The 21,640-nt window shown below is 40.5% G+C and overlaps 1 protein-coding gene across 6 annotated transcripts in view; it reads left to right on the top strand.

The window, feature by feature from the left end:
• Positions 1-21,640, top strand: part of LOC137332392 (cyclin-dependent kinase-like 4) — a 76,397-nt gene that overhangs the window by 5,623 nt on the left and 49,134 nt on the right. For all 6 annotated transcript variants that reach the window (XR_010965652.1, XR_010965651.1, XM_067996190.1 and 3 more), the window contains exons 2-7: positions 1,004-1,191; positions 3,401-3,595; positions 5,779-5,957; positions 11,316-11,428; positions 16,260-16,399; positions 18,129-18,217. Coding sequence is in view for 4 of the 6 variants with exons in the window: in XM_067996190.1 (XP_067852291.1) it covers positions 1,024-1,191; positions 3,401-3,595; positions 5,779-5,957; positions 11,316-11,428; positions 16,260-16,399; positions 18,129-18,217 (884 nt within the window). In the remaining 2 variants the exon portion in view is untranslated. The remainder of the gene's footprint in view (positions 1-1,003; positions 1,192-3,400; positions 3,596-5,778; positions 5,958-11,315; positions 11,429-16,259; positions 16,400-18,128; positions 18,218-21,640) is intronic.

Below are 21,640 nucleotides of genomic sequence, written 5' to 3'. Positions count from 1 at the left end.
ATCTGACCGTGGAGGACATTATGACCAAGCCCAATCCTGTTCTTTGCACCTAACACAACTTCCAGCAGGGACCGCTAGAGAATGATCAGGAGTGGGAGTCATGGATGATTTTCCTTTCTCTAACTTAGGAGATAGGATTGTTTGAAACAACTTATTTATTTGCACTTACCTAGATCAGGAGAGTGGTGAAGTGTCTTACATTAATGTTACTCCCTCTATATCCCTCTAAATGTAACTCTTTTTACTGAATGCAGTTACTTCAATAAGATATTATCATTCGCCCACTGTTTGTTTACATGATGTATTGCAACTAATTGAATTATTTACCATTGTACACTCTATCAACATGAGCTCACCCTGTAAGATGGGAAGAAATGTGGTGATAACTTTGATTTTAAAACAGTTAAATAATGGCTTCATTTTTGCCTGTACTTTCTGCTCATAAAGACAATCAAAATTGTAATAATTCTAGGAAAGGATGGTCATGTGGGAGGGAGAGGCCAATTAATTTCAATGGAGCTTATTTAATTATGAACCCCTTTCCTTTCTACTACAGTCTTCACTTATTACTCACGTTGTTCTTTTTGCTATTAAAACAAGTGTGGCATCACCCAATCACTGCTGCTTTTACCTTGTTTTCGCTCTTGCTCTTTACAACCTGCTACATTATAGGCCTTGGGCCCATCTTATTGGTGTCTCTGGAGAAGCATTTGGCCTTGATTCAATACTTCCCTCAGAGCAAAGCTGGGGTCAGTAATTCAGTATGTAAAGGGCAGTGGATGGGAAACTCCATCTTGTAGCTTTTAGTATTGGGCAGGGCAGCCCCACCATCCTGCAACACCCCACCTCCCTTTGTTGCCATTTTATTTTTAAAGAAATACACTCCCTTCATAAAGCAGAATAGGAATAAGGTGCTGATAATAGAACAGATATGCCATATGTTTTGGCTGAGTATAATCCATTACTCCTGACTAACAGCAACATGTGATACATTCTGGTACAGGTTAAAAATCAGACCTAGAAATGGAGATGTATGAGAATCTAGGACTAGTGGGAGAGGGTACTTATGGATCAGTAATGAAATGCAGGCACAAGGAGACAGGACAAGTAGTCGCCATCAAAAGATTTCAGGACCGAGATGATGACAGACTGGTAAAGAAAATTGCTGTGAGAGAAATACGATTTCTGAAGGTAAGAACATGAATTATTATTAATTTAGAAAAATAACGTGGAGACTGAGGAGGTAGGAAATACAATTTCATGTATTGGGGTGGATTTATTAAAATTGAATGAAGATATCCCTAATGGATCAATGGATAAATGCACCATGTGGTATGATACTGAGTCATATGGAACAGGAGTGGCCTAGGTGTTACCTAATGTCAAGTGGGAGTAGTGGTGGGTGCTGCAATATTTCTTAGTTTCCCTGGGCTAGGGAAGAGAAATAGTAGACACGGCTTCTGCTCCAGTGACTCCTAGAAATGATGCAGTTGTTGAGGACAGATTTGGACCTTTCAGAATCCCTACCTACAACTTCTCTGAACTGACCCATTCCTGAGCATCCTGGAGAAGGTGTCAGCCTCACAATGGCTTTGTGTCTTTGCAAAACCCCCTCAACATGAGGACTGAATTAAGCAATTGGTGACAAGTTAGCTTGGTATTTGGCATTGGACTTAGGCATCATGAACACCAAGGTGGTTACCATATCGCAAATTGTTCTGCATAGGTCTTTCTGCCACACTGAAGGTGGATGTCTGTCATATAGCTGATGAGGAAACACTGAAACTTGTAAGGTCAGCTGCTGGAAGGTGGTATCTGGAGGTTGGGCTAGAGAATTTGAGGCTATGGGGAGAGAGTGGGGCAGTGTGATTAATTTTAGATTTCTCGGCATAGATACGATAGGCCGAATAGCCTCTTGGTACTGTAAACTTCTATGGTCCTTTAAAAATACTTGACCAAACCTTGGATTTTATTTGGGAAGCAGAATGCTGGAAAATGCACCAAAAATGTCAAAAAATAAAAATTACCTGTGGTGCCATGCTTCCATGTACTCTAGGAAATAAATCTTGGACCCCCAGTGCTCACATCCCCTGTATAAAATGCACATTGTGTCCTTTTTTCCCTCATAATACAACTGATGAAAGAAATATTGGGTATTCCTGCACCTTATGGCATGCCAGGCTCGTGTTCCACTGCACACTCATTGTGATTATTTTTCATATATCATAGTTGAGGCCATTAGGTTTCAGTTTTCACAGAAAAACAAACTGAACTGTAGAATGTGATCCCAAACAATAATAATAATCCTGAAATTCAATGAAATAAAAAGGAATTGAACTTATTCAGTTAGTCATAGACCTTTATTCATGGCTGTTTTCCAGTTGTAAGATGTTTCTTCAGTAGTCAATTTTTCTCAGGCTATGTCAGCTTTTTTGAAGCTGTTCATCAACTTTTTTGAGTTTTGTATGTTGACATGTATGGTTATGCTACTTGTGAGGAGTTTCTGGTATGTATTGTCTGACTAGCAAGAGTTCAAAACTTTGCTTGTCAGCTGTCTAATGACAGCAACTTGGGGTGGGGGGTAGTAAGCAGAGTTGGTTCCAAGATGAGATGGCTGACCACGATAGATTAAAATTCAGTCAACTTTCCATGGTAGACTCTAATTTGTAACTGAGCTATTCAGGTCTTCAAAACTCCAGGACACTGTTGATAATTGACCAGCCAACCTGGCTTGTAATGGGACCTGGAGAGGTAGACCTTTCACTGGGGGCTGGGACACTTCCCACCCGGCTCTGAATAACTCTGCAAGACAATGCTAAAATGGGGTTAGGGTGATCTTGCCTGGACAAGCAAAGGGGAGTTTACTAGTGCTCTGTGCTGGTAAACTGTGCAGTTTTAGCTGGTTAAATTCCAACAGTACACCGATGCACACTTGCGATTTCCTAAGCCTTGCCTCTTGGAAATCTGCGTCCAAGCTCTCTGGAGTTAGAAAAGTTGGAAATTGTCCTTGTGGAGAGAGGGTATGCACTTCATATCAGGCAAATAGAAACTGTACTTTGGTGGATTTCTCAGTAGCCTGGCTTGAAGACTGTTTAGCATGGCGATGGGTTGCCATGCCTCTCAGACACCTGACTGACCAAATAAAAAGTGACAGCTGGTAGGAAGTGCATGAGAGGGCTTTCATGATGACATCCCCATGAGTTTTCTTTTATTTCCCCCACTATCTGGTGCCCCCTTCTCACATTCCTGCCCAAAATCAAGAACTCACAGAATGGGGAATTGAGAGATTCCAGCTTGTATCCTGTCTTAGCTGCCATCGTTCTTTAACAGAAGTTTACAAGTTTCAGTTGTGAATAATAGTTATGATTTTCTTTCATCCGCCTTACTTATTTTTTGACAGCAATTCAGGCATGAGAATCTGGTAAATCTCATTGAGGTGTTCAAGCAGAAGAAACGCTTATTCTTGGTGTTTGAGTTTGTTGATCATACTGTTTTGGATGATTTGGAACGGTTTCCAAATGGGCTGGAGAGTAAGAAGCTTAGAAAATGCCTCATTCAGGTGTTAAGGGCTACAGAGTACCTTCACAAGAACAATGTGAGTATACACAACTGAAGACACTTAAGACTTACTAGTAAATTGCTTGCTTGTAGCTTTGCCCACTTTCATTTGATAAATATAGCAGAAAAATGTGATTTGAAAAACTGTGATAACAGGAAAGTTTGAGGGCAGAAAGTGCATGCCCAGTGCAAGATTTTTAATAGTATATAGATAGAGGATACACAAGGAAATTGGATGTTGCAGCGGATTCAGCACACTGGCCCCAAATTTGCTCGGCTGTTCCAGCAGACTCCTGTTCTAATTCCAACAGGAGTTTGCTGGAACATTCAGAAACTCACCCACCTACTTACTGTTTTTCTCTGGGAACTTTTCACTAAGCCACCACTGAATTTTCAAGAGCAGAAGCTTTAAACTCACTATGTACTATACATATATATAATATTAGCTGTTTAAATGCTTTGGCAAACTAAAATCCTGATAATGGCTCATAGTGCCTTGAAAAGTAAAATGATTAAAATAACAGTGAATCCAGCAAAAGTAAGTTAGCAATCGCGTGGGCAGAAAGCCGTGGCGGCAAAGGTAGGAGGGGTGGTATTGATTTACTGATACCTGTTGCTCCATTAATTTATTGATGTTTTAGTGTGATTGCCACTCTATGAATTAATAATTCACTGGTGCCCACTGCTTCATTAAATTCTTGATTTGTTGGTGTGCCGCTTATCGATTTGTTTGTGTGTCTACTGCTCCATTAGTTGACTCATTTATTGCTGTGTCCACTGCTCCATTAATTCATTAATTCACTGGTCCCTGCTTCCCCATTAATTTATTCATTCATGTGCCCAATGCTCCATTAATTTATTTGTGGATATGTCCATTACTTCATTAATTCACTGCTGCCAGGTTTACCACTAATTGATAGTTCATTTCTTGTTGTGCCATGCTGCTTCATTAATTTATTGATTTGTTGGTTGCCTTCTGGTTTATGAATTTATTAATTCACCGCTGCCTACTTCACCTTTTAATTTGCTGGTGCGTACTGCTTCATTAATTTATTAGTTTACTGATACCTACTTAGCTGCGATGCAATGCTCACCAGTATTCTTTCATTGTTGTCACTATGTGGTGTTGCATGTGGTTCGTGTTGGTTCAGTTTTCCTGTTATGTTTGTATGGTGTCAAAAAAAAATGTTTCATTATAATTTGAGTTCTCTGCTTTATTCCATTATTTTTTAATTTCCATATTATTATAGTAGCAGCCTCTGTTGTCCACTGTTTTAGGATGTAATATTATCATGTTCTTTGAGAATATTGAGAGAAAAATGTTCAACACTGCACAGGTCTTGACTCCCTCCCAAGATACTAGTTGATCTCCTATGCAATGTCATAGGAGATCAACTAGTATATATAAAACGTGAAGAGTTAGAAAAGATTGATTAGGGGATCACCAGGTATGGCGTGGAACCAGAATCTGCAAGAAAATAACCAGTCAGAACCTAATCTCCAAACCAGAAGAATGGTTAATTCATGCTTTTGGCTGTTGATGTTATTTAATCTCACTTTACCTCAGAGTGCGATGAGAAACAGAGACAGGTGAAAGCTGAATAATTGAAAGCACACTGGGCCAAAAGAATTTAAAGATGGAAACAAAAATATTGTTTTGGGAGTCATAGATCTTGCAAACCGAGCATAATACAGTAGAACACTTCAGTAGTTGGTATTTAGCCATCTTGTAGACTACCGCGCAATGAATAAAATTGACTTCACAAATTTGCCTTCTGTGCAATATTTCAGACTGGTGAAAAACATTAGCTATGTTACTGTGTGCCTCTAATTTCCCACAAGGTGAACTGCCCATCTCCACTGAACTGCCTGTGAAAAGTAGTTAGTGGAACCTGAATGTTTCCAATGGGAGGATGGAGGGAAATTCTATAAAATGATTTACGATTGGCTGTTAGGCATATTCTGGTAGTTGGCCGCACAATGGGAGTGGAAGAGATCTGGGAGTTAGATGACCAGCCACGCTGTCAAGACCATTTGCATCTTACTGTTCTGTGGCCTGACACATTGGTACTATAGTACAATGCCACAAGTATTTACAGTTTGAATAACCTGCAGTGGTTTAAAGTGGCTTTGTGCAATTCATTGAATTTGCTTGTCACTTACACGGGCAAAATTTGTAAATCATTTTATTCTGTTTCTCACTGCTTATTTCTCCTCCAGATAATTCATCGTGATATCAAACCTGAGAATGTTCTGGTCTCGGGGTCTGGTGTTGTTAAACTATGTGATTTTGGCTTTGCCCGTACATTGGCTGCACCAGGAGAGACTTACACGGAATATGTGGCCACTCGCTGGTACAGGGCTCCAGAGTTAGTAGTCGGTGACACCAAATATGGAAAGTAGGTACATATTGTAAAGAATCCTTTTCTTTTCTTTCTCTTAGTTCACAGAAGTAGAAGAATGTGCAACTAGTCCCTCCAACAGTTCTGTGGTATTGAGCCATACAGATCAGGAAGGACCCATGTTTGATCCCTAGTTTATGCTGAGCTAGCTGACTTGAGTCAGGTGCAACAACAGATCTCAATATCCACAGGCTAGAGAGAGAAAAAAAATCAACCAAAATCTCCAGTCTTGATTACTATTCTGTGTCCTGTGCTGCATGGGCACATATGTGGGACCTCAGGTGAGGAAAACTGGTTCAGGCTCACTGTGATGCCCTCGTTGTTGAATAGCCTGCTGATAGTTGTTGCCTAGGATCACGCACAAAAAATAGTCATTTAGGAGAGAAGAAATAAAGGACAAAAACAAAGGGAAAATTAGGAGAAAAAAATACCGTGTGATCTTCTTAAAGCTAGCTGACTTTAACTAAGCTGGTCAGAAACTGGATGAGGGGGAGTCAAACAGGGAGTTTTGAGAGAAGTGAGTGCAAGGTTGGATAGCAATGACGCCTTCAAGTACCTTGGACAGAAAGGACAGATTAGATACAGAGCGGTATTTTGAGAAGACAGAGTAGTCGAGGGCTGTTTATTTTAAAAGTGATAACAATGATTTTGAAAGGGGTCAGAGCAATGCTTGACGATAAGTAGAAGTTTACAATGTCGGCAAACGGAACTGAGAAGGGGTGAGTAGGTAGTTAGGAGTCCGTTTAGAAGGTGCTATGGCATTAGATGGCAGGGTTTATGGGGAAAATTAATCTTGAAAGATGGGGAAGAAACTGCAGAGGGTGGAGGGAATGGGGGTTGGAAGGGCCTGGAAAGAGTGAGGGTGGGGGTTGAAAAGTAGGGTTAAGATGGGTTAGGAAAGTCTATGAAGAGTGAGCTGTGGGTGAAAAGAGGGAATGGAGGTGACAAAACCAGTTGATTGTGTGGCCTAGATTGGGAAACAAAGAAGCCCATGAGTATTTGAGGGGAGCATGGAAGGACTGGCAGAGTGAGGTTGGAGAAAGCAATTAGTGGCAGAGAAGGGTATATGAGAATTTGGTTACAGAGAGGGATAGATGGCAGTACATGTGTTGATTGTCAAGCTGATTGTACAACTCAAGCACTCTAGTCTACAGCCTACAGACAAGTCCGTGGAGGTGCCTATTGTATCAGTGAGGGTAGGAGACCATCAGGTGGCGGATGAGATTGAGGGAAAAAAAGTGGGCAAGTAAATTGGAGAAGATGAGCAAGGTGCGTTCACTCTACAAGTTGTCAGAGATGAGGAGGAGATGCTGAGTACAAAGGTTGAGTGAGGATGGAAAGGAGATTTTGCTAAGTCGGATGCGGGGGGGAATGGATGTGGTGTTGGAGGGCTAGTAGATAATAAGGTTTTTGAAGGAGAGGTGGAAGGGTGGTGGAGAGTGAGGCAATAAAATGTGGAGAAGGTACCTGAGGTGTATAGGGGTAGGCCAAGGCAAGACATGGAAATGATGCTATACTGCCTTCATGACACAGCTGAGATCAGTAACTTGGTATGCTCAGAATTATGGGTGTGATTTCATTGGTGATTGCTTACCAGTTGTGGTGAGGTGTCAGTGTAGTGCACCAGTGCACTGGCATAACAAACTGCACCAGACATTGTTGGAACTTCCTCCTTCTGAACTATCAGATGATTGACTTCTACCCAGAACAGTGAAGCTTTTCTATTTTAATTAGCGGTAGTTATTAATTGACATTAGCTATGTTTGATGGATAGTAATTGAATATCTGTATGTGTTATTAGTATGTTATCTGTATGTGTTATTAGTATGTTTGTGTTGTTCTGGGGCAGAGTTGTGCTGGAACATTTTCAACTTTTTATACCCAGTATCAGCATCAAATGCTCTCAAGCCAGGTACAACATGGGCTTTCTGCAGAGTTGTTCTTTGTTACAGCAATTTATTAAACATCTGACTCCATGTACACTCTTGATGTTGTGACACTTCAAAATTAAGAGAACATTTGAGACCAGGTGCAATCTTGCAGCAAAAAGACACATAAAAATGTATTTCATAAACTGTAAGTTGTAGAATAGATTAGTGAATAAACCTCATTAATTAGCTAGGTGCATTCTAAACAACAACAACTTGCATTTATATAGCTCCTTTAGCGTAATAAAACGTCCCAAGGTGCTTCACAGGAGCGTAATCAAACAAAATTTGACACCGAGCCACATAAGGGGGTATTAGGACAGGTGACCAAAAGCTTGGTCAAAGAAATAGGTTTTAAGGAGCGTCTGAAAGGAGGAGAGGTAGAGAGGTTTAGGGAGGGAATTCCAGCGCTTAGGGCCTAGACAGATGAAGGCACAGCCGCTAATGGTGGAGCGATTAAAATCGGAGACATGCAAGAGGAAGAATTGGAGGAGCACAGAGATCTCGGAGGATTGTAAGGCTGGAGGAGGTTACAGAGATAGGGAGGGGAGAGGCCATGGAGGGATTTGAAAACAAGGATGAAAATTTTAAAATCGAGGCATTCTCGGACCGGGAGCCAATGTAGGTCAGTGAGCACAGGGGTGATGGGAGAACGGGACTTGGTGCGAGTCAGAATACGGGCAGCAGTGTTTAAGGAGGGTGAAGATGGGAGGCCAGCCAGGAGAGCATTGGATTAGTCCAGTCTGGAGGTAACAAAGGCATGGATGAGGGTTTCAGCAGCAGAAGAACTGAGGCAGGGGTAGAGACAGTTGATGTTACAGAGGTGGAAGTAGGTGGTCTTGGTGATGGAGCGGATATGTGGTCGGTAGCTCATCTCAGGGTCATATAGGACGCCAAGATTGTGAACGGTCTGGTTCAGCCTCAGACAGTGGCCAGGGAGAGGGATGGAGTCAATGGCTAGAGAACGGAGTTTGCGCAGGGACCAAAGACAACGGCTTCAGTCTTCCCAATATTTAGTTGGGGGAAATTTTTGCTCATCCAGTACTGGATGTCGGACAAGCAATGTGACAAATGAAAGACAGTGGAGGGGTCGAGGGAGGTGGTTGTGAGGTAGAGCTGAGTGTCGTCAGCGTACATGTGGAATCTGACGTCTTGTTTTCGGATGATGTCGCCAAGGGGCAACATGTAGATGAGAAATAGGAGGGGGCCAAGGATAGAACCCAGACTCCAAAGGTAACTGTGCGGGAGCAGGAAGAGAAGCCATTGCAGGCGATTCGCTGACTACGACTGGATAAATAAGAATGGAACCAGGCGAGCGCAGTCCCACCCAGCTGGACGACGGAGGAGAGGCGTTGGAGGAGGATGATGTGGTCAACCGTGTCAAAGGCTGCAGACAGGTCGAGAAGGATGAGGAGGGATAGTTTACCATGGTCACAGTCACATAGGATATTGTTTGTGACTTTGATAAGAGCCATTTCAGTACTGTGGCAGGGGTGGAAACTTAATTGAATAACAGCCTAAAGAATAATGATCCCTTCATGTAAATAGTCGTATAGGGAATTAAATTATTCTTGATTATTCATTTTTATCTCCCTTTTTAAAAAATTTATTTTATTGTGCAGATTTAGCTAATTGGATTATAATGTCATACTGAATGGAAAACTCAATCACAAACACCTGCAATAATGCTACAGGACCACTTGTTAAACTACTAACTATGCAAAATGGTCTCAAGCCTGCAAGAATTGACTAATGCTGCTGTGTGGTGCAGATACGTCCAGTGTTTTTTGTTCTGATTGGCTCAAACAAAAGTGAAGGTTCTGAATTAGCTCATATCCATAATTCTACTTTTTGCATTAAAAAATGATAGGCTGTAGTAAATTAATTATTTGCAGGAGTGTTCCTTGCTGTCCTTTTCAAATAGAATCACAGAATGGTTACGAGGTTAGCTTGTCACCAGCTGCAAGATAAATATGCATTAACTCCAGGAACTGGTCAGTAATTTTTCAAAATTGTGATGATGAAATCATCTTGACTTAATATGTGGTATGTGTAAAGAGGACAAGATTATACAGCGTAATACACAGGAAATATAATTAAGTAGTGCCTGTCTTATGCTGCACTGTAACAAATCAAAATGCAATAAAACATATAAATTTTTGTTAGGCAAGGTTATTAAGGGTTACAGAACGAAGGCGGGTAGATGGAGTTGAGATACAGATCAGCCATGATCTAATTGAATGGCGGAACATGCTCGAGGGGATGAATGGCCTACTCCTGTTCCTATGTTCGAATTCCTGAACTTTCAGTAGCAATACTCAATTTCTATCCTTAGTTCAGGAAGAGTCATTTCAATGTATCAGGATCTGTAAACACACCTGATGGTTTTACTTTTGGAGTCCCCAATTTGAATACCTGTATTTTATTGAAAATAAAAGTCATTCATGATATGCCAGTAGCAGGCTGAATGTCAGCAAGTGTAGTTTCAAAATTCCTGTTACTAACACACTCACCTGTCAGTGTTAATATATGGTGCTGACACTTGGACATTTACTAACAAACTGGAAAAGAAACTAGATGGCACTTACACAGGATTATTTACAAAAAGCCTTAGAGCTGGAAAAACCACATTCCCAATGAAAAATATATGCAGACTAGGGTTAGAGGGCGGAGAATAATTGGACCAGTGAGTGCAGATATAAAAGTTTTAAAATCAAACATTCTATCCTTATTTCTTTATTATACTTGATTTTATTTTATAAATTATAATTAAATAGCCAAACAAATGGCAGCTTGGGAAGCAGAGAAGTAGAGTTGATTGGAGCCTAGAAATTTTTCTGCAGTACAGGCTGAGGAGCTGGGAGATGAAACTGAAGTGTTATTAAGTCCCACCAATGATGGGAGGTTGTAATTACAGCCTGACAAGTTTACACATATGTTTACCATTCTAACTGTGAACATGTGGGCGTGGGAACTTCTAATAGAAAATGCTGACACAAAAGTGTGACAAAAACTTGACAACAGGAAGTAAGGTTTTGTAGCCAGGAAGTGCACACAGTTGTAAGATTTTTAATATGTTACAGGTATATGCACAAGATCATCCATACTTTTTTCCTTAAAAATCAAGCCGTAGGAATTTATGGAGAAACCCTTCAATTGCTTCTTAATAAGTTAAAGTACCATTAACATAGGGTCATTGCACTAATGTATATTACACCTGTTTGCTCAGAATTTTAGAAGAATGGAAAAAGTTATCAACTGCTCCGTTAATACACAGAACTACCACTTCAACACATTTTGCATGTGTGGTAGCTCTAACGCACAGAGCAATTAAACTCTCTAGTCTTTATGTTCAAGGAGTTTTCTAAGAGATAACTGATTCCAATAAATATTTTTTTTAAATATTCATACATATTTTCTTTACAAGACCCGTGGACATTTGGGCTTTTGGTTGCATGAGTATTGAAATGGCAACAGGAAATCCTTACCTGCCTGGAAACTCTGACTTAGACCAGATCCACAAGATAGTGACACAAGTGGGTGAGTACTAATCAAAAGCATTATTATTATTCAAGGTCTACTGCACCAGTTATTCATCCGTCTTTCATAAATAACACATTTGAAAAAAAATGAAGTGTATAAAAATGTAATATTATACATTAAAATAATAAGTATTCTCTCAGCAGCTACCAGTATGTAAATGTAATTGTATTAACGGCAGACATGCTCAGTTGAATGGCACATAGATGCTCTAATGGGAGATATTTGTATACTCGCATGGGTCTCCAAGACTCCCTGTTATATTCCTATGATTTTTTCTCTCTTTTTCTCCACTTTTCTGCTCTTCTGAAGGATGTGACTCATGTTAGGGTACAGTTCCAAAGGTGGCAGTAGTTCTCTACTACCTTGCCAAAAGTCCCATTCTTGAAGTTGAGCCTAGAAAGCGAGTGTCAGCAAACTGTTCAACTGTGGATGGCATCACAGATTACCCATATTCTGTTTTTATCCAGCACACACACACACCTGAAACTCTGGCTGATTTTTTTTCCATTCCCAAGGAACTGAAACCAACAATAGGGCCCAACCACCACTCCAGGTGAAATCATCTAACTCAACACTGAGAAGGGATTAAATCTGTTACCTTTCTAGTCTGTATGGCTCAATAACATACTATATGGTGCTTTTGCCCAGTACACCATTAGAAAGCTATGTTCTTGTGTTTTATTCTTTAAAACTACTGCTCGGGGTTAGTCTGTCAGCAGTTATTTGTACAAAATGAACCCCTGTGATATTAGTAAGTGCCAGCCACACACACACTAGAACAAATTGTCCTGCATTATTATTTATTGTAGTTGGGGACATATCTATTGAATTTCTGGAATGACAAATTTGGCATTTCCTCTACTTAGTTAATGATAAACCTCAATTTTGACAATCCGGGTGAACAATCAAGGGCACTGAGTACAACTGTTTGTGCAATATTTATGTCTGTAGATGCGACTGCATGAATATTGCATAAATAACATTTATATATGTTCCTGTTCCAATATTAATAGACGTGACTAAGTACTTCAGACTATAGAAGGACAGTGCAGTCAGCTTAGGTTGCAGACTAGCAGGGTAACAGTAAGAGTTGCTGGAAGTCTTGAGGCTGAAATCATTGTAGACCCAAGTTGGCAGTGTCACAGTATAGTTCACCCTGTACTATAGACTTTCTCCTTTTTGAATCTCTTGAATAGAGCCTGCAAAATAACTGTATCATTAAAAGTCTAGTGTGTGTCTAACGTGCCCATAGGTCATGAGAAAGTATATTATTAGTTGTTTTTATAGTGAGTGGGGAATATTCTCCAATCAAAAACCATTATTCCTTAAAAAAAAAACTAGAAGAAATCCCAATGGAAAACCACAAAAGGAAACAATCCGATCAGTCAACAAAATATTTCAAGGTCCTTTGAGCCGCAAAGAGAGTTCCGAGCTATATCCCCTAAAAATCTAATTTATAACATCACAAATGCATGGAAAAATTCAAGTTTTAAAAATAAATCAGAAAACTCACCCTTCAGATCTTACAATCCCTCTAAGAACCTTTCCTCTTATGGCCCTTCTCTCAGGGACCTTGGGTTTGCCTCTATTTTATTCCCAGAGCTTGGACCTTTCAGCTGAATTTTGGGTCCCACTATTTTTCAGGCCTGCATGCCTTATGTTCTCTTTGTCCAAGGAGTTTGCAACCTCTGATAATTCGTAAGCTTCCATTTTTATGCCTGGCCAAAGAGTTACGGTCTGAGCATGTTGCGGGCATGTAACACATTTGTGCCAGAATGTAAATTCAACTCAAGGTCCAGCTTCAACCTCAGTCCCATGCTTCTCTTGATTATTACTGCCCCTTACTACTCTTCCTGAATGCAGCCTTCTACCACAAATGCCATCTGCTCCTGACCATTAGTACCACCCACTATCACGTTCAGACTCAAGGTGCCCACTACCATTCCCAATCACTCGCTACTATATCCAAAATTGCCGTGCTTGACCACCAGCAGCAGGTAATTTTTTAAAAAATCAACCAATGATATGGGTACGGGTGGAGAGAATCAATGATAAATTACATTTTCTTGCTTGACTTCTGAAATTAAATTTTCCCATGGTGCTTCCAGATCTGAGATTTCTGGTAGCTCTCCCAGACCGCAGCTCCCTTGTAGTGCTCCCAGTCTCTGCAACCTCTCTTACCGCTCCCAGCCTCCGCAACCTCTCTTAGCGCTCCGTCTCCCCAACCTCTCTTACCACTCCCAGACCCCAGATCGCCCCCACCTTGTTTTTTTTTGTATATACTTTCTATACCCGTTTGCCCAGGTGCTAGACTACCCATTCTGTTTTCTATTACCTATGTGCCAATCCCAGGCCCATATCCTGCTTCCTCCAGACTCCTCCCCCACTCTTACCCAGCTCCCAGTTTGTCTTTCATCAACACATGTTGCAGCAGCTCCCAGACATCATCTCTCCACCCAATCCTGGTACCTATCCCCAACCCAGTTAACACTGCTGAATATTGTAAGCTTTATAAAAAGTAAAAGATAGAAATATAATACAAAAACATGCGTAACACCATACAGAGAACCTGACAGACTTACAGAAGAGAGAAGAAACAGAGGGAAAGAGAGACTTGGAGAAAGAGTTATAAAATGAATTGGACATAAACTGAGCAATACAGAGACCATAGTAAGAAAAGTTTGTGGGAGCTATACAGAAAGAGTGAAAGTACAAGGCAAACAGAAGTACAATATACTTTAGTGTTACCCTTGCAAGTCACTATGAACTCCTCTTTATGTGGCCGGCTTCTAGAACACTGGTTAAAAGGGAAGTAGCATCATTGGAATTCTATTAAAGATATCAGTCCTACTAGGAACATAGGAACAGGAGAAGACCATTCAGCCCCTCGAGCCTGTTCCGCCATTCAATTAAGATCATGGCTAATCTGTACCTCAACCCCATTTACCCACCTTTATTCCATATCCCTTACTCAACAAAAATCAATCTATCTCAGTCGTGAAAATTTCAATTGACCCAGCCTCCACAGCCTTTTTGGGAAGAGAGTTCCCAAACTCCATTACCTTTTGTGGAAAAAGTGCTTCCTGATTTCACTCCTAAATGGCCTAGCTCTAATTTTAAGATAATGCCCCCCTTGTTCTGGATTCCCTCACCAGAGGAAATACTTTCTATCTACTCTATCGAATCCCTTTCTCATTTTAAATACCTCAATTAGATCACTCCTCAGCCTTCTAAACTCAAGGGAATAAAAGCCAAGTTTATGCAACCTTTCTTCATAATTTAACCCTTTAAGTCCTGGTATCATTCTGGTGAAATCTGTGCTGTACCCTTCCAAGGCCAATATGTCTTTCCTAATGTTCAGTGCCCAAAAACGAACACAGTTCTCCAGATGGGGTTTTACTCTGTACAACAGGAGCATTATCCTCACTTTGAATTCCAATCCCTTTGAAATAAAGGCCAACATTCTATTAGCCTTTTTGATTACTTTTTCTACCAGTGCACTAGCTTTTCATGATTTGTGTATATGGGCACCTAAATTCCTGTGCTCCTCCACAGCTTCTACTCTCTCACCATTAAGAACTACAATAAAACTGCTCCATAATCATACAAGGAGGCCATTCAGCCCATTGTGCCTCTGCCGGTTCTTTGAAAGAGCTGTCCAATTAGTCCCACTATCCTGCTCTTTCCTCCTAGCCCTGCATGAGCCTGTAGCACAAAACTGCTCTTAATTCAGACAGGCTGAGGATAGTTGGTATGAGAAATGCAAACAAATGTGCCACACTGGTGTAATGGAGGCTGCTCTTCTGAGGTTGAGCTGAGACCTATTGCTGGGGCACAGTAGAGGGAATTTTACTTTGCATTTAGCTGTGCTATACCTGGGAGCGCTTGAATGATGCTGACACCGAGTGCCTGAAATGGAAAGTGCTCCATTCTACAGTACTAACTTCCATTACCTTGAGCATGAACAAAAATAAAGGGAAAAAAGCATGAAAAAGAATCAGCACCAGCTGGTAATTTTACTGATCTGTCCTGCTTACCACATTCTGACCATAGTCATTAATGGCAATACAGCAGCCAAGCACAAAATTGTTTTACTTCGCAAAGCTAAAAGTACAAAGAAAGATTGCTGGAAAATCCAGCCCAACAAATCTGTTCCCCTGACCAACAGTTTTAAAGCATAAATATGTGATATGATATTAAGCCATGGAGATCAGGAAAGTCCCAGGTTTGATCCCTGATCTGTGCTGATTTAGTTGTTCTTGGGCATTTTGCTTTTATTGTTCTCAGGATGTGGGCGACACTGGCATGGCCACATTTATTGTCCATCCAAAGTCGCCCTGAGAAGATGGTGGTGGGCCTTCTACTTGAACCACTGCAGTCCTTGTGGTGATGGTGTTCCCACAATGAGCAGTCAGGCTGCTATAATTGGTGTCAGTGTCATTGCTGAGGAGGAAAAATAAAATGACCAATGTTGCCACCTAGCCACTCCTGCTGGGAATTGGGATCAACTGTGATGGCTGCTGCAGTCATATAGACTGTCTACACTCACTGTGGCCATGAAAAATAGCCACTTGAGCAAAGTGCCAGGGTGTACATGAACTCTACTCTTAGAGGAAAGGAGGAGAGGAGATTGAGGTGGCGTATAAAAACACACAAACTACAAGGATCAACTGAGAAACCCCACTGAGTGTAAAGATAGCTTTATAATCAAAGCTATGTGCTAATTCAGATAAATACAGGTTTGTTTAAGGATCCTTACATATTAGTTGTTGGAGTTCACTCATTTCTGAGCTGCCTTATTTTAATCTGCACTGTTTATTTTGATCAGGAAATTTAACACCACGTCTCAAGAGTCTTTTTAGTAAAAATCCTACGTTTGCTGGGGTATGTCTACCAGACATCCAAAGACCCGAATCGCCAGAAAAGAGACTGTTAAGATGTAATCCTTTATTGACTCTGCTGGTAAAGGTAAAGTGTTTGAGGGCAAGACAATTATTAATCAGTTATCAGAGGGATGTATTCTGTGATTATTCAGTTTTTTAAAAAGGGAATTTTACTCTACTGAATGCCACCCAATTATTAAAAGGAAGAAATTGTATGCACTTACTGGTGTTTTCAGTCAGCCATTGTTACTGCTTTAAAACTGCTGAATACAGTCAATGTGAATCCAGACATTTTCTAAAGAATCACCGTCATCAATGTAGCATCATGAAGTTCCATCAAATGTCACCAGGAATCGTGAGCTGCGAGAGTAACACCTTTTTGAATGTGTCACTGGGAAAAAAACACTGGGGCTGAAATTCCACAGCCTTTCCGGCACACTTCCACTTCCCACTGCAATTCAGGTGAGAGTGCAGTGGAAGAGTTACAAACTGGGTCATTGCCTAGACCTCCAAGGACATTAATAATTTTTTTCATATTGATGTTATCAAACCTCTTACAAATCTTCTTTTGGGGGAGGCAACAGGCACCACCCTTCAGGGCAGCAGGCTCCAGACATGCCACCTGGTATGGGATGGCAGGTGCCCAAAATGTGCCCCCAGTATTGTAGAAACCTGCCATGAATAATCAAATGACAGAACCTTTCACTGATCCCACACAGTGGTCCCTGGTGAGTGTGATCCTGGCATAACAGCCTAAGGATTTTCAGGGTCACCATGTCTGGGAGGAGCCACTGAGCTCCACAGTGTGCTGGAGCTAAATTAATAATAGCACAGATACATATGTTAACCTAGCATTGTTTCAGGATGAGCTAAGTGCATTAGTTCCAGATCAGCTAGGCTCTTTTATGGGGTGAAGTGGTAATCTTTGTCTTTCAGAATCAGCTTTAAGTGCCAGGCACAGAACACTGTGCCTAAGCAGTGTGACTGCTTATCCAAAAAAAATCCAAATATTGCAAAGACATTGTTTGACAACTGTTTGAAACGTCAGATATACCTGAAGATCTGTAAGTCACAGATATTTACACTCTTGCAGCCACAATCCCACACATGCTCTTGCTCATGCACTCACAATCGCACTTACATTCATTCTCATACTTGCACTCACAATCACGCACATACTCATAATTACACTCACACTGACAGCTGTACTTTTACTCACACTCCCACAGTCACATTTGCACACATTCTCATGCACACAATCATGTTGACAATCATACACACCGCCCTCATAATTAGACATTCAGGTAGATGTTGAAGATCCTATGGCACTATTTGAAGAGCAGAGAGTTCTTTTGATCTGGCCAAAATTCACGCCTCAACCAATACCATCACTAGCAAATTAACTGTTTATTCATCTCATTTTTGTTTTGGGGATCTCGCTGTGCACAAATTTGCTACTGTGTTCACTTAAATGATAACAGTAACTACAGTTCACAGTAATTCATTTTATGGATAGCATTTTGGGGTGTTTCTGAGAGACCTAATGAGGTGCTACATAAATCTAAGTTCTTTCTCTTCTTTCTAACAGTGAAATTCCCTTTTTAAAATGAGGCACTATAGTGAGGTATCCTCTTTGAAGTGGAATCTGTAGGTGATCCTGAATGAGAGGCCTGAACTACTTTTGGGAGCCAGGCTAATTTACCCTCTATGATTTAATTGTTGAAGTTAGGGTTTTTGGTTAATCAATAACTGAGACACAGTTACAGGTATTGCTTGACAGAAAAATTGATTGGAAGTTTATGATATTTTCACAGAAATGCTTACAGATGGACCCAGACAAGAGATCTTCATGCACAGAGCTGCTGAAACATGAATATTTCACAGCAGATGGATTCTCAGAGAAGTGAGGACTTTTTGAATCAAAATAAGAGCTATTTTACTGGATATTTTTAACAATAACACTTACTTTTCTCCTAATTGATTAAAAAGAGATTCACACATGAATGGGAGTGTAATACCATAATACATAATCGATTCCAATTTTAAAAAATTGTGAATGTATTAGATCCCTTTATTCTCTACCTGGTTCCCAGTGAGTCATAGACCACTTGCAGTGAGAGGACTACTGTTTCCAGGCCTTCGCAGTATCTTACCCTGCAAGTGGATGGGAGAAGCATGATGCACAGACTGGAACACATGCATAGTGGCAACAACTTGAGTCTGTTCTGGTGGTTCTCCTCACATCTCAGTGTTACTGTTGAAATGAGAGGCAATGAATCAAAGCTATGTGTTCCTTCACAAGGAGGAAATTGGAAGACTCATCATCTAAAACTCAATTGGTTCAGTAATGCCCTTACTCGTTCTGGCTTACATGCGATTCCAGTTGCATATTATGTGGTTGACTCCAAATGCCCTATGAAGTGGCTAGCAAACCACTCAGTTGTAAACAATCACTACTATGTTAATTCCATACCTAACACCAATGTGGGAGCACCATAACCACAAGGACTGCTATGGTTCAAGAAGAAGGCCCATCACCACCTTCCTTCTTAGGGTAACTGGAGATGAGCAATAAATGTGGCCTTACCTGCATCAACCAGATCCCAAGAACAGGTGAAAAAAAGGCTCACTCTCTAGCATGACTTCTCAAGATCAATCACAAAGCAGCAATGGCAGAATTATGATAGCACCTTATTTGCCTATTGTCTCAGCTTGGTAATAGCACTTCTGTGCTACAGATTAAAATGGTGTTTTATCGCAGTAGTGATACAAGTTGCCTTTAGTGTCAATGTTAGCGCAGAGGCAGATTTAGCCCTATCTATGTTAGAAAGCTACTGGAGATTTAAATTTTATTTACTACTGGCCTAGAAACAAAAGGCAATAAAAGTCAGTCACCTTGATCTCAAAGTCACTGATCCAGATAATGACAAGAAAAACACAACTTTTGTTTGGAAAAAAATATTTCTCCCTTCATGCTCCTTTATGGTGGTCTACCTCAGTGATCTGTGCTGCCTCCTTCACTATTCAATGTCTACATTAGTGACTTACCTGACACAATTTTGTGTAAGTTCATTTATGCTGATGACATCGCCTTTGCAACACAAGGTAAAGACCTCACCACCATAGACAAAAGTGTCCCTATCGACCTGAAATTAATGGCGGAATACTTTCAATTATGGCAGCTTCACCCCAACGCCTCCAAAATTGTGATAACAATTTTTCACCTAAACAACAAAGCTGCCAAGGAACCACTTAATGTTGCCTTTTGTGGCCAATGGGTCCAGAATGAGCTCTATCTGAAGTACTTGGGTCTAACCTTGAACAGAAGCTTGACTTTAAAAGCTCATTTGGAAAAGACTTGTGAAAGGTAAAAGCAAGGAGCAGCTTCATTCAAAAACTCACAGGCACTCAAAGAGCGACTCTTGTACTGGTGTATTCGACTGCTGAATATTGCAAACAAGTCTGTGAGGGCAGCTCACATATCAAATCTCTGGATGTGCAATGTCTTGATGAGAATCATAATTGGAACACTAAAATCAACACCCGTTTAATGGTTATCCACTGTGGCACGTATATCCCCACATAAAATCCAGAGAGATGCACATGCAGCTCAAGAGTACAGTCGACCAAGGCCAACTTGAACTTACCAATTCATGAGGACCTCCAGAATTTTCCAAGGACATGCCTAAAATCTCTCAAGGCTTTTTGGATTTAATAGTCTTAAAGCGACCTCATTTAATCTTGAGGCACACTGGAAAGAGTTTTGAAAGAATGCTAATATCACAAACAAATACCTGATTACTGACCCCATAAAAGAACTGCCAGGCTTCAGCCTACCCTGGAAACTATGGTCCATATTGAACCGCCTCAGAACTTTTCATGGCAGATGTGGTCATTTCTTACACCTTTGGAAGATGAAAGACAATGCACAATGTGACCGTGGACACCAGTCGCTAGCTATGGACCACATTGTAAATCAGTGTCCATTTCAATTGTTTTCTGGTGGCATCTGGCAACTCAGACTTACACCAAGCAACTTCCGAAGCTACCCATTGGCTCACCAACTGGGTTTGTATATTTGAACATTGCTAATCTTCTCTCTTGCTATACTATATATATATATATATATATATATATACACGCAGTGGAAGCGCCTTGACCTCCACATCTGAATTTCTGTTATGCTCTCTGTCACACAAACCCTGGCACCATGAGTGTGAATTCATAAAATCTACCGTCAGAACTTAACCATTCTGAACTGAACTTCAACAGGATCCAAAAATCTGCCACATAATCGTACTCAGAGAGCACACAAGTATGGCAGTTATGGGAAGCAAAACTGTGATGCTGATGGTTGGGGTGAAGTTATATTTATTCAGAATGAAGCCTGTCGTATAACTGACCTGGGAGCAGTTAATGGGAGAGTGTAGAACTTTACTTTGAATTGATCTTGTGTTGTAGCTGAGCTGAGAGTTTCTGATGCAAACACTGGGTACCCAAAGTGGACATGTGTTTGGTTCTTCAGCAATGATATTGCTAACCTTATTGGTCACCAAGGAAAGGAAACAAACACTAAAAATAGGGCATATTAATAGGAAATAAGTGTATTCAGAGCCACATAGCAGCAACAATATAATATGGACCAAACTAAATAACATTATTGGGTATAATAAAGATTTAAAAGGTCTTCCTTAAACCCATATCAGTACTGAGTTTAAAAAAATACACCTCTTGATGGAGCTTTGGCTGTTAAGATTTTGCCTCGAAAAATATACACCAGTTTCATCCCTTGTATAACAAAGAGAACTGATAGCATTTTAGATTCATTTGGGTTATATTTTAAGAGCATGCAATAAAATAGAAAAAAATGTATTTACAAAAATAAACTATGTCAAATTGACTGAAGTATTAATGTAAGAGCTGTCAAGCGAGTAAAATATTAATCGTGATTAATCTCGCGTTTAAATTTTTAACCTCGGTTAACTTTGGTTTTACTCGCAAATTTAACTGATGCAATTACTACATCTATCTCTTTCAAGTTTGTTTTAGTACTGATGCTATTTTTATCATCGAAAAAACAACTCAATATTAAAACCCCGTCTTCCTATTTCTAGATTCAAATAAATCTTCCGTACTTCTAACATAGCTAAATGCATTGTATTTATCTAATGGGTGTCCAATTTATGCTCACGAGTCAGAGCCACCTGATCCCTTGGCTGTGATTGCACTCAGCCTATAGACAGAAATGCCCTACTCTGCAGCGTCCTGGGTGCACTTCAGGACAGGACAGCGTAGGAAGTTTTAATCCTATCTGCCCACTTGGTTG

Source organism: Heptranchias perlo, chromosome 14, assembly GCF_035084215.1.
Source record: "Heptranchias perlo isolate sHepPer1 chromosome 14, sHepPer1.hap1, whole genome shotgun sequence".
Lineage (NCBI taxonomy): Eukaryota > Metazoa > Chordata > Chondrichthyes > Hexanchiformes > Hexanchidae > Heptranchias > Heptranchias perlo.
Note: the sequence above shows the minus strand (reverse complement) of the source record. Positions and strands in the feature narration are given on the sequence as shown.